At 48.2% G+C, this 13,371-nt stretch overlaps 1 protein-coding gene across 1 annotated transcript in view; it reads left to right on the top strand.

Annotated features, from left to right (window-relative positions):
* Nucleotides 1–13,371, top strand: part of FNBP4 (formin binding protein 4) — a 316,742-nt gene that overhangs the window by 16,790 nt on the left and 286,581 nt on the right. Inside the window, exons 2-5 of the mRNA XM_069221602.1 lie at nt 4,226–4,318; nt 5,324–5,472; nt 6,825–7,017; nt 7,269–7,416. Of these exons, the coding sequence (XP_069077703.1) occupies nt 4,237–4,318; nt 5,324–5,472; nt 6,825–7,017; nt 7,269–7,416 (572 nt within the window). The 5' untranslated portion in view covers nt 4,226–4,236. The remainder of the gene's footprint in view (nt 1–4,225; nt 4,319–5,323; nt 5,473–6,824; nt 7,018–7,268; nt 7,417–13,371) is intronic.

Here is a 13,371-nt window from a genome sequence, read left to right as displayed (position 1 = left end):
ACTTTTTGTGCTGACTTGTGTCCCGTTTCCCCCCCCCCCCCCCCCCCCCAAGGTGCCCTACAAAACCCCCCTGGTCTGCCCTCCGAAGACGCGGTTACTTACCTGCTGGCAGACCGGAACCAGGGCACCCCCTTCTCTCCATTGAAGCCTATGTGTTTTGGGCACCTCTTTGACCTCTGCACCTGACCGGCCCTGAGCTGCTGGTGTGGTAACTTTGGGGTTGCTCTGAACCCCCAACAGTGGGCTACCTTGGACCCAAAACTGAACCCTGTAGGTGGGTTACTTACCTGCAAAACCTAACAATACTTTACCTCCCCCAGGAACTGTGAAAATTGCACTGTGTCCACTTTTAAAACAGCTATTTGTGTTTTATGTGAAAAGTATATATGCTACTGTAATTATTCAAAGTTCCTAAAGTACTTACCTGCAATACCTTTTCTAAGGAAATGCCTCCTTGGCATGGTTGCCCCCTGACTTTTTGCCTTTGCTGATGCTATGTTTACAATTGAAAGTGTGCTGAGGCCTGCTAACCAGGCCCCAGCACCAGTGTTCTTTCCCTAACCTGTACTCTTGTATCCACAATTGGCAGACCCTGGCATCCAGATAAGTCCCTTGTAACTGGTACTTCTAGTACCAAGGGCCCTGATGCCAAGGAAGGTCTCTAAGGGATGCAGCATGTCTTATGCCACCCTGGAGACCTCTCACTCAGCACAGACACACTGCTTGCCAGCTTGTGTGTGCTAGTGAGGACAAAACGAGTAAGTCGACATGGCACTCCCCTCAGGGTGCCATGCCAGCCTCTCACTGCCTGTGCAGTATAGGTAAGACACCCCTCTAGCAGGCCTTACAGCCCTAAGGCAGGGTGCACTATACCATAGGTGAGGGTACCAGTGCATGAGCATGGTACCCCTACAGTGTCTAAACAAAACCTTAGACATTGTAAGTGCAGGGTAGCCATAAGAGTATATGGTCTGGGAGTCTGTCAAACACGAACTCCACAGCACCATAATGGCTACACTGAAAACTGGGAAGTTTGGTATCAAACTTCTCAGCACAATAAATGCACACTGATGCCAGTGTACATTTTATTGTAAAATACACCACAGAGGGCACCTTAGAGGTGCCCCCTGAACCTTAACCGACTATCTGTGTAGGCTGACTAGTTTTAGCAGCCTGCCACAAACCGAGACATGTTGCTGGCCCCATGGGGAGAGTGCCTTTGTCACTCTGAGGCCAGTAACAAAGCCTGCCCTGGGTGGAGATGCTAACACCTCTCCCAGGCAGGAATTGTCACACCTGGCGGTGAGCCTCAAAGGCTCACCTCCTTTGTGCCAACCCAGCAGGACACTCCAGCTAGTGGAGTTGCCCGCACCCTCCGGCCAGGCCCCACTTTTGGCGGCAAGGCCGGAGAAAATAATGAGAATAACAAGGAGGAGTCACTGGCCAGTCAGGACAGCCCCTAAGGTGTCCTGAGCTGAGGTGACTCTAACTTTTAGAAATCCTCCATCTTGCAGATGGAGGATCCCCCCAATAGGGTTAGGATTGTGACCCCCTCCCCTTGGGAGGAGGCACAAAGAGGGTGTACCCACCCTCAGGGCTAGTGGCCATTGGCTACTAACCCCCCAGACCTAAACACGCCCTTAAATTTAGTATTTAAGGGCTACCCTGAACCCTAGAAAATTAGATTCCTGCAACTACAAGAAGGACTGCCCAGCTGAAAACCCCTGCAGCGGAAGACCAGAAGACGACAACTGCCTTGGCTCCAGAAACTCACCGGCCTGTCTCCTGCCTTCCAAAGATCCTGCTCCAGCGACGCCTTCCAAAGGGACCAGCGACCTCGACATCCTCTGAGGACTGCCCCTGCTTCGAAAAGACAAGAAACTCCCGAGGACAGCGGACCTGCTCCAAGAAAAGCTGCAACTTTGTTTCCAGCAGCTTTAAAGAACCCTGCAAGCTCCCCGCAAGAAGCGTGAGACTTGCAACACTGCACCCGGCGACCCCGACTCGGCTGGTGGCGATCCAACACCTCAGGAGGGACCCCAGGACTACTCTGATACTGTGAGTACCAAAACCTGTCCCCCCCTGAGCCCCCACAGCGCCGCCTGCAGAGGGAATCCCGAGGCTTCCCCTGACCGCGACTCTTTGAACCTAAAGTCCCGACGCCTGGGAGAGACCCTGCACCCGCAGCCCCCAGGACCTGAAGGACCGGACTTTCACTGGAGAAGTGACCCCCAGGAGTCCCTCTCCCTTGCCCAAGTGGAGGTTTCCCCGAGGAACCCCCCCCTTGCCTGCCTGCAGCGCTGAAGAGATCCCGAGATCTCTCATAGACTAACATTGCGAACCCGACGCTTGTTTCTACACTGCACCCGGCCGCCCCCGCGCCGCTGAGGGTGAAATTTCTGTGTGGACTTGTGTCCCCCCCGGTGCCCTACAAAACCCCCCCTGGTCTGCCCTCCGAAGACGCGGGTACTTACCTGCAAGCAGACCGGAACCGGGGCACCCCCTTCTCTCCATTCTAGCCTATGCGTTTTGGGCACCACTTTGAACTCTGCACCTGACCGGCCCTGAGCTGCTGGTGTGGTGACTTTGGGGTTGCTCTGAACCCCCAACGGTGGGCTACCTTGGACCAAGAACTAAGCCCTGTAAGTGTCTTACTTACCTGGTTAACCTAACAAATACTTACCTCCCCTAGGAACTGTGAAAATTGCACTAAGTGTCCACTTTTAAAACAGCTATTTGTGAATAACTTGAAAAGTATACATGCAATTTTGATGATTTGAAGTTCCTAAAGTACTTACCTGCAATACCTTTCGAATGAGATATTACATGTAGAATTTGAACCTGTGGTTCTTAAAATAAACTAAGAAAAGATATTTTTCTATATAAAAACCTATTGGCTGGATTTGTCTCTGAGTGTGTGTACCTCATTTATTGCCTATGTGTATGTACAACAAATGCTTAACACTACTCCTTGGATAAGCCTACTGCTCGACCACACTACCACAAAATAGAGCATTAGTATTATCTCTTTTTACCACTATTTTACCTCTAAGGGGAACCCTTGGACTCTGTGCATGCTATTCCTTACTTTGAAATAGCACATACAGAGCCAACTTCCTACACCTTTCAAATGAGATATTACATGTAGAATTTGAACCTGTGATTCCTAAAATAAACTAAGAAAATATATTTTTCTATAACAAAACCTATTGGCTGGATTTGTCTCTGAGTGTGTGTTCCTCATTTATTGTCTATGTGTATGTACAACAAATGCTTAACACTACTCCTTTGATAAGCCTACTGCTCGACCACAATACCACAAAATAGAGCATTAGTATTATCTATTTTTACCACTATTTTACCTCTAAGGGGAACCCTTGGACTCTGTGCATGCTATTCCTTACTTTGAAATAGCACATACAGAGCCAACTTCCTACACTCCCCCTTCCCAGCACAGTAATATGTATTTCCAAGGGAGATGGGGTTGCACTCCTCCTACAGGAAAACCTTTGTTCTGCTGTCCCCTGCTCGAGCTGGTCAAGCAGCTGGAGGGCATAATTGTCGGGGGGAGGGCTGCAGCATCTGCTTGCAGACCCTGGAAGACTGGTAGGAGCAGAACTGTGGGATCCTTTAAGGAACCCCAGAGGGCATGGAGTCTTTCCACCAATACTGGAATCAATGTTTGGGGTATGGTTCAGGCATGTTTGATACATGTCCAGGTTTGGAGTTACCATTATGTAGCTGACCGCAGGTAGTGACCAGTGGTCAGTACATACCTAAAATGGCTTCCTCACACTTTCCAAGTCCGGGGAATTGGAGTTAATAGGGGCACCTTTGCTCATGCAGAGGTGCCCCCACTCACACACGGGTACCTGCCTCCTGCCCTTTGAGCTGAATGGGCTTACCATAGGACATCCTTACTTTGTCGTACTTTGTGTCTATGCAGGTCCTCACAGTGTGCCTGATTTGTGAATGCCACAAATATTGACTTACTGCTTCTATTTTGTGCCTGTAGGTTTGGAAAGTTTTCTATCTCCTTGTCACTCTAAAGATCCCCCAGCTTGGAAATGCTCAATTTGTCCCATTTTCTTTATCTTTCCATTAAAGGGCTTCCTAGTGAGTGTGGAATCCATACAAAATAAATTGTTGTACTGAATTGGAATTTATTTTTGGAAGTAGGTATTCATTTTTGCTGCAATGTTTGTCCTTTATATTTCTAATGCAGATGAGCAAGAGATGGTCGCTGAAGTACCACAGATTCCTCAAGTCGTCCCTGTAACAAACGTGGTTCCTGTGCCTTCAGTGGTAAAACCCACAGGTATTAATTCGATCTCCAGTGACGCTCGCTCTTAACCGGTCAAGGGTCCTTGTTAGTCTGTTCTGCATGTGTGATCACGTTTCTCAACTGATTGTTCAGCACAAGAAACTCACCGCTGGGATTGTGCGAGGAGTCTCCTGCATGTCATGATTGCAATTTAGTTGTGCAATGCAAATGTGACACAGGTTGTTTTGAAGCACTTTCACCTTGTATGCAGATTACGAGATTTGTGAGTCTTGATTGTAGGAATCTGGTAACTGTTATAGGCAGGCCAATTCACTGCTCCCTGCGAGGACTGCAGGTTCCTTCTAGTTTTGGGTGGTAAACTCTCTTTTGGGCACGCACAATTTGTACAAGTGATAAATGGTCCTCATGGTGACAGTTAATTGCATCATGTCTATTCATGTCTCTAATTTTGTGCAACTTCCTCAACTTTATATATTGTAGTGCCTGTGTACATGTGAAAAAAGAACCCACCCTATATACTGGGCAATACTCAATACATCAGAGCTCCCATTTGGTGCTCGCCTTTGGCTTGTGTTAACACAAACATGGGTGTTTCTGGACCCTAGCTGCTCTTTATGGTACAAGATGCTTGGTGAATGGAAGGAATCTGTCGTACATCAGGTCCTCTGTAGGGCATTAACTGGGCACTAAGATGGCGACCTTCATATGCTGGGGTTTGCCATAGAGTACAAGGAGTGGGTTGGAAGTGTTAAGGACCCCTGCCCTAGTGTAAACAGTGCTTGTTTGTGTTGGTGGTCGTGATAGCTAAATTCTGCCTTGGGTTGGATGGCAGTCCCTAAAGTGGTGGTGTTCACTTTTTAGTTCTGTTTCTCAATATTTTAGTTTTGTTCCTGGTGTTCTTTCAGGCACTACCAGGCTTGTAGAATGATGCCTTCTCTCCTTTTTATTGGGTGCTGTGGGATGTTAGCTCAACAGTGGCTCAAGTAAGGTAGAATCTGCAATCAGACCCACTACAAATTACTTTATTTATTTTGCCAGGTGGATTGTGTCTGCTGGGCGCTTACGCAGACAGTGATGACGAGGACGATGATGTTGCTGGTAGTACTACAGAAAAAACCAAACCATCACGGAGGGCAAATGGGAACCCAACTGGTGATATCGCAAGCACCCTGGCTAACTTCTTGGCGGTTAGTATAAGGTTACCCGTTTAATACTTCTGACTCGCCAGGGTGTTTTATGTAATAAATAAGTAGCATCTCCACAGTGGGGAGGTGAACGGGCTCCAGGAACTCGGTGTGCTCCTCCAGGCTACGACTTTCTAGCTGCTGAAGAGCGGGATAATGTTCTGGTGCGTAGCTTTAGATCGTAGTGGTGATCACGTGTGTGTGTGTGGTGGAAACTGCTTATTCTTAGATCTAGGCAATCGACCTGATCCTCTGGGCACGTCTACAGTGGCAGAAGTGGCTGTGAATCCTCTTTCACTGCGGGAGACGCAGAAGGAATGGATTATTTTTTACATTCTTGCTGCTGGTCTTTGGGTGTACCCCAAAGCAAGCAACCGATTCTGAACCGAGAACCTATATTTGTTGGTCCTTGCCGCTGTAATCACCTTGACGTGTACAGGCTGTCGCGTCGGCAGACCTTCTGATGCCCCTTTTGTCGCTGTTGCATGTCAGATGGTTATTCTAACAGCGCAGTCTCTTCCTGTTGAGAATTATTTCACACTAACATGTCAGATGCCTGTTTTCAGTGAGTGATACAACTGTACTGTCTGGAGGGCTGCCATTTTCAATGTGGAAGTTTGGGTGTTAGCATGTGGTCCAGTTTCTTTCTGGGTTTATATGTTGGTCTTTATTCCACCATCTAATGGTTCGTTGCAGAATGAGGAGGAGAGGTGAGACTATTCAGACCCTACTGCCTCTCTATGGAAGGAGAGGTGAGAATATTCAGACCCTACTGCCTCTCTATGGACGGAGAGGTGAATATTCAGACCCTACTGCCTCCCTATGGAAGGAGAGGTTAATCTGTTCAGACCTTACTGCCTCCGCAAGGGAGGAGAGGTGAGCAATAAAAGTCGCAGGGGGCTGGCTAATCCAACCTACTTTTAAACTCCCAAGAGGAAAGAAAGAAGAACTGGGGCCAAAATGGCAGACTAGTGCACAATGTGTGTATCAAGAAGTGTTCAAGCTGACAAACTCTTAACTGACCTCTTTCTTTAAAGAATTCTCTTGGCAGTCCGTATGAGCTGCGGTGTTAATTCTTTGTGGGTTAACGTAGTAACTACCAGTTTGGTAGCATAAACGTTTCTGGAATTGTTTTCAACTTAAAGATGTTTCAGTGGAGTTTAAGCGTCTCTTGTAGGTATTTGCTCAGTCCTCAAGGTTTATGAAAACCAGTGTTATAGTTATTTATTCAAGAACAAGGTTACCCCTCACTGATGAGGTTTTATACTCTTGCCTTTGAGCTCAGGGAAATGCTCTGCATTGTCCAGTAACTGTTTGTATTCTTTCACAGTAAATCATTCAAAATGTCTCTTTAGGAAATTGATGCCATCACGGCTCCACCACCACCTGAGGAATCCGCAGCCGGTGCTTCTACTGCTCCGCCACCAACCCCTCCACGGCCCGAGCCTAAAGACGGAGTCCCTGTGATGACCGCGTTATCTGAGAATGGAGATGCGTTGCTTGCAGAGTCAGCCTGGCAGTACAATACTCAGTGCTCCCTGGCAGGAGGTGAGCCACCCTCTTGGAGAGAATAATCTGAGAGTTGTGCATGCCTCCTACTTCAGATGTGTTCTCCATAGTGTCCTTACTCTTGGAACTGGTCTTACCTTTCTAGTCCTGCTGCCTGATCCAGAGTGAAAGGGATGTTGGCGCAGCCATCGGTGTCTGCACTCGGGCCAACTCTACACTAGCTTAGCTCGGGGTCGTCAGGCCTTCGGTGATGCGTGCTTCTCATTAATAACTTTGTTTTTTCCTTCTAGTTGAGGTTGAGATGGGTGACTGGCAAGAAGTTTGGGATGAAAACACAGGCTGCTATTATTATTGGAACACTCAGACCAACGAGGTCACGTGGGAGCTCCCACAGTACCTCGCAACTCAAGTTCAAGTGCTGCAGAATTACACGCAGAGGTACAGTGAATTATGCAAAGGGTACTGTAAGGCTGTCCACCTGCTGGGTTTCGGTGTACGCTGATTCTTGTCTTTAATTGTACACAAGTCAATGTTTGATATTGTAGCAATGTCTGACCCAAGGAACTCTAGTACCGATGCAGGATACTGTCCAGTCGCTGTGTTCGTCCCTGGGACTGACGAATAAAACCCTTCATGATTACCGAGCACCTTCTACCTTTATACTTTGTGTGTTTTTTTTTTTTTTTTTTTTTTTTTTTTTTTTTTTAGCTTCCTGAGTGGTCTGTGCCATCATTGAAACACTGTTTAGTCATTCATCTGCTCCCTCTTTGAGGCATGTGCGTATTGTAAGGAAATGGCTCCTTGGCATGGCTACCCCCTGACTTTTTGCCTTTGCTGATGCTATGTTTTGAATTGAAAGTGTGCTGAGGCCTGCTAACCAGGCCCCAGCACCAGTGTTCTTTCCCTAACCTGTACTTTTGATTCCACAATTGGCACACCCTGGCATCCAGATAAGTCCCTTGTAACTGGTACCTCTGGTACCAAGGGCCCTGATGCCAGGGAAGGTCTCTAAGGGCTGCAGCATGTCTTATGCCACCCTAGAGACCCCTCACTCAGCACAGACACACTGCTTACCAGCTTGTGTGTGCTAGTGAGAACAAAATGAGTAAGTCGACATGGCACTCCCCTCAGGGTGCCATGCCAGCCTCTCACTGCCTATGCAGTATAGGTAAGACACCCCTCTAGCAGGCCTTACAGCCCTGAGGCAGGGTGCACTATACCATAGGTGAGGGTACCAGTGCATGAGCACTGTGCCCCTACAGTGTCTAAGCAAGACCTTAGACATTGTAAGTGCAGGGTAGCCATAAGAGTATATGGTCTGGGAGTCTGTTTTACACGAACTCCACAGCACCATAATGGCTACACTGAAAACTGGGAAGTTTGGTATCAAACTTCTCAGCACAATAAATGCACACTGATGCCAGTGTACATTTTATTGTAAAACTATCTGTGTAGGCTGACTAGTTCCAGCAGCCTGCCACACTAGAGACATGTTGCTGGCCCCATGGGGAGAGTGCCTTTGTCACTCTGAGGCCAGTAACAAAGCCTGCACTGGGTGGAGATGCTAACACCTCCCCCGGGCAGGAGCTGTAACACCTGGCGGTGAGCCTCAAAGGCTCACCCCTTTGTCACAGCACCGCAGGACACTCCAGCTAGTGGAGTTGCCCGCCCCCGGCCCCCACTTTTGGCGGCAAGGCCGGAGAAAATAATGAGAATAACAAGGAGGAGTCACTGACCAGTCAGGACAGCCCCTAAGGTGTCCTGAGCTGAGGTGACTCTAACTTTTAGAAATCCTCCATCTTGCAGATGGAGGATTCCCCCAATAGGATTAGGGATGTGACCCCCTCCCCTTGGGAGGAGGCACAAAGAGGGTGTACCCACCCTCAGGGCTAGTAGCCATTGGCTACTAACCCCCCAGACCTAAACACGCCCTTAAATTTAGTATTTAAGGGCTCTCCCTGAACCTAGAAATTAGATTCCTGCAACTACAAGAAGAAGGACTGCAAAGCTGAAACCCCTGCAGAGGAAGACCAGAAGACACCAACTGCCTTGGCCCCAGAACTCACCGGCCTGTCTCCTGCCTTCCAAAGAACCCTGCTCCAGCGACACTTTCCAAGGGACCAGCGACCTCTGAATCCTCTGAGGACTGCCCCGCTTCGAAGAAGACAAACTCCCGAGGACAGCGGCACTGCTCCAAAAGAACTGCAACTTTGTTACAAGGAGCAGATTTAAAGACCCCTGCAATTCCCCGCAAGAAGCGTGAGACTTGCAACACTGCACCCGGCGACCCCGACTCGACTGGTGGAGAACAACCAACTCAGGGAGGACCCTCCGGCGACTCTACGACTGTGAGTAACCAAAGTTGTCCCCCCTGAGCCCCCACAGCGACGCCTGCAGAGGGAATCCCCAGGCTCCCCCTGACCGCGACTGTCTGAACTCCATTTCCCGACGCCTGGAAAAGACCCTGCACCCGCAGCCCCCAGCGCCTAGAGAAACGGAACTTCTGTGCAGGAGCGACCCCCAGGAGGCCCTCTCCCTTGCCTAGGTGGTGGCTACCCCGAGGAGCCCCCCCCCTTGCCTGCCTGCACCGCTAAAGAGACCCCTTGGTCTCCCATTGAAACCTGAAGGAAACCCGACGCGTGTTTGCACACTGCACCCGGCCGCCCCCGCGCTGCTGAGGGTGTACTTTCTGTGCTAACTTGTGTCCCCCCCGGTGCCCTACAAAACCCCCCTGGTCTGCCCCCCGAAGACGCGGGTACTTACCTGCAAGCAGACCGGAACCGGGGCACCCCCTTCTCTCCATTGAAGCCTATGTGTTTTGGGCACCTCTTTGACCTTTGCACCTGATCGGCCCTGAGCTGCTGGTGTGATAACTTTGGGGTTGCTCTGAACCCCCAACGGTGGGCTACCTTGGACCAAAAACTGAGAACTGTAAGTGACTTACTTACCTGTGAAAACTAACAATAACTTACCTCCCCCAGGAACTGTGAAAATTGCACTGTGTCCACTTTTAAAACAGCTTATTGTGTTTTATGTGAAAAGTATACATGCTAAAGCAATGATTCAAAGTTCCTAGAGTACTTACCTGCAATACCTTTCAAACAAGCTATTACATGTGAAATTTGAACCTGTGGTTCTTAAAATAAACTAAGAAAAGATATTTTTCTATTACAAAACCTATTGGCTGGATTTGTCTCCGAGTGTGTGTACCTCATTTATTGTCTGTGTGTATGTACAACAAATGCTTAACACTACTCCTTGGATAAGCCTACTGCTCGACCACACTACCACAAAATAGAGCATTAGTATTATCTCTTTTTACCACTATTTTACCTCTAAGGGGAACCCTTGGACTCTGTGCATGCTATTCCTTACTTTGAAATAGCACATACAGAGCCAACTTCCTACATTGGTGGATCAGCGGTGGGGTACAAGACTTTGCATTTGCTGGACTACTCAGCCAATACCTGATCACACGACAAATTCCAAAATTGTCATTAGAAATTGATTTTTGCAATTTGAAAAGTTTTCTAAATTCTTAAAAGACCTGCTAGGGCCTTGTGTTAGTCCCTGTTAGCATTTCTTTTAGAGTTTAAAAGTTTGTTAAAAGTTTGAATTAGATTCTAGAACCAGTTTTAGTTTCTTAAAAAGTATTCCAACTTTTAGAAGCATAATGTCTAGCACAGATGTGAATGTGGTGGAACTCGACACCACACCTTACCTCCATCTCCAGATGAGAGAGCTAAGGTCACTCTGTAACATAAGAAAAATAACAATGGGCTCCAGACCTACCAAAGCACAGCTCCAGGAGCTGTTGGCAGAGTATGATAGAGCCAACCCCTCTGTGGATAACACAGAGGAAGATGATAGTGAACTGGAGGAAGAATCCCCTCCACCAGTCCTATCTAGGGAGAACAGGGCTTCTCAAGCCCTGACTCCAAAAATAATAGTCAGAGATGCTGGCTCCCTCAGAGGAGGGTCCAACCTCTCTGAAATCACTGAGGATAACTCCAGTGAAGAGGACATCCAGTTAGCCAGGATGGCCAAAGATTGGCTTTGAAAAAACAGATCCTAGCCATAGAAAGGGAAAGACAAGAGATGGGCCTAGGACCCATCAATGGTGGCAGCAACATAACTAGGGTCAGAGATTCTCCTGACATGTTGAAAATCCCCAAAGGGATTGTAACTAAACTAATGGCCTTGTTGAGAGATTCAACAAGACATTAAAGGGCATGATCATGGGGCTCCCAGAAAAACTCAAAAGGAGATGGGATGTCCTCCTGCCATGTCTGCTTTTCGCTTACAGAGAGGTGCCTCAGAAGGGAGTAGGATTCTCACCCTTTGAACTTCTGTTTGGCCACCCTGTAAGGGGACCACTTTCTCTTGTTAAAGAAGGCTGGGAGAGACCTCTTCATGAGCCTAAACAAGACATAGTGGACTATGTACTTGGCCTTCTACACGTATGCAGTCAAGGCTCAGGCATAATCTGTTTCCTTTTGGTGATGTGTATCCCTAAACGTCATTTGCATGACCGCAGTGAGGATTTTTGCTAGTTTGTTTGGGGACACATAATTTGAGCACTCGGATTGCTTACATCCATACTTGACAATTTACCTTTGCTTCTCCTTCGGTCTCGTCTTCATGCAAGAACCACCCTCGTTTCTCCTCCGCACTGGTCACAGGGAATTCATTTCCCTGTACATAGAGGGAGACTGTCAACTAGGAATTGAAACAAGTTACTCACCGTAAGGTCATAATTAACGTTTAACGTTTAAAAACAAAAAACACTGAAGTTCACCTGTTTACTGAACTGTACAATACAGCATGGCTTGTAAACTGACATATTGTGTCACTCGGGCAATGTTAATTGACATCACGGACATCCTAGTACTATACCACCTAGTTACTTAGGTTACACGCATGGGACCATTGCATTAAGTCATTGGCCCTGGAGGCAGGTGTGGTGGTGCGTGGTGATTTTTATTTTTTTATTTTTATATAGTGCACCGTTTACAAATCACTAAAGTTTAGGGTACAACTATTACTCCATGGTAATTTATGGCTGGAGCACGCTTCATGTAGGTTGCAGAGGTATACGTTACGTAGGTTGTGGTTAAAAGTGGAGTTTTGTGTGTGTGGGGAGGGGGGGGTGGTGGTGGTGGTGGGGGTGGGTACGCACTGTAGGAAGTTGGCTCTGTATGTGCTATTTCAAAGTAAGGAATAGCATGCACAGAGTCCAAGGGTTCCCCTTAGAGGTAAGATAGTGGCAAAAAGAGATAATACTAATGCTCTATTTTGTGGTAGTGTGGTCGAGCAGTAGGCTTATCCAAGGAGTAGTGTTAAGCATTTGTTGTACATACACATAGACAATAAATGAGGTACACACACTCAGAGACAAATCCAGCCAATAGGTTTTTGTATAGAAAAATATCTTTTCTTAGTTTATTTTAAGAACCACAGGTTCAAATTCTACATGTAATATCTCATTCGAAAGGTATTGCAGGTAAGTACTTTAGGAACTTCAAATCATAAAAATTGCATGTATACTTTTCGAGTTATTCACAAATAGCTATTTCAAAAGTGGACACTTAGTGCAATTTTCACAGTTCCTGGGGGAGGTAAGTTTTTGTTAGTTTTACCAGGTAAGTAAGACACTTACAGGGTTCAGTTCTTGGTCCAAGGTAGCCCACCGTTGGGGGTTCAGAGCAACCCCAAAGTCACCACACCAGCAGCTCAGGGCCGGTCAGGTGCAGAGTTCAAAGTGGTGCCCAAAACACATAGGCTAGAATGGAGAGAAGGGGGTGCCCCGGTTCCGGTCTGCTTGCAGGTAAGTACCCGCGTCTTCGGAGGGCAGACCAGGGGGGTTTTGTAGGGCACCGGGGGGGACACAAGTCCACACAGAAATTTCACCCTCAGCGGCGCGGGGGCGGCCGGGTGCAGTGTAGAAACAAGCGTCGGGTTCGCAATGTTAGTCTATGAGAGATCTCGGGATCTCTTCAGCGCTGCAGGCAGGCAAGGGGGGGATTCCTCGGGGAAACCTCCACTTGGACAAGGGAGAGGGACTCCTGGGGGTCACTTCTGCAGTGAAAGTCCGGTCCTTCAGGTCCTGGGGGCTGCGGGTGCAGGGTCTCTCCCAGGCGTCGGGACTTTAGGTTCAAAGAGTCGCGGTCAGGGGAAGCCTCGGGATTCCCTCTGCAGGCGGCGCTGTGGGGGCTCAGGGGGGACAGGTTTTGGTACTCACAGTATCAGAGTAGTCCTGGGGTCCCGCCTGAGGTGTCAGATCTCCACCAGCCGAGTCGGGGTCGCCGGGTGCAGTGTTGCAAGTCTCACGCTTCTTGCGGGGAGTTTGCAGGGTTCTTTAAAGCTGCTGGAAACAAAGTTGCAGCTTTTCTT

The sequence above is a fragment of the Pleurodeles waltl genome, chromosome 3_1 (assembly GCF_031143425.1).
Source record: "Pleurodeles waltl isolate 20211129_DDA chromosome 3_1, aPleWal1.hap1.20221129, whole genome shotgun sequence".
Lineage (NCBI taxonomy): Eukaryota > Metazoa > Chordata > Amphibia > Caudata > Salamandridae > Pleurodeles > Pleurodeles waltl.
Note: the sequence above shows the minus strand (reverse complement) of the source record. Positions and strands in the feature narration are given on the sequence as shown.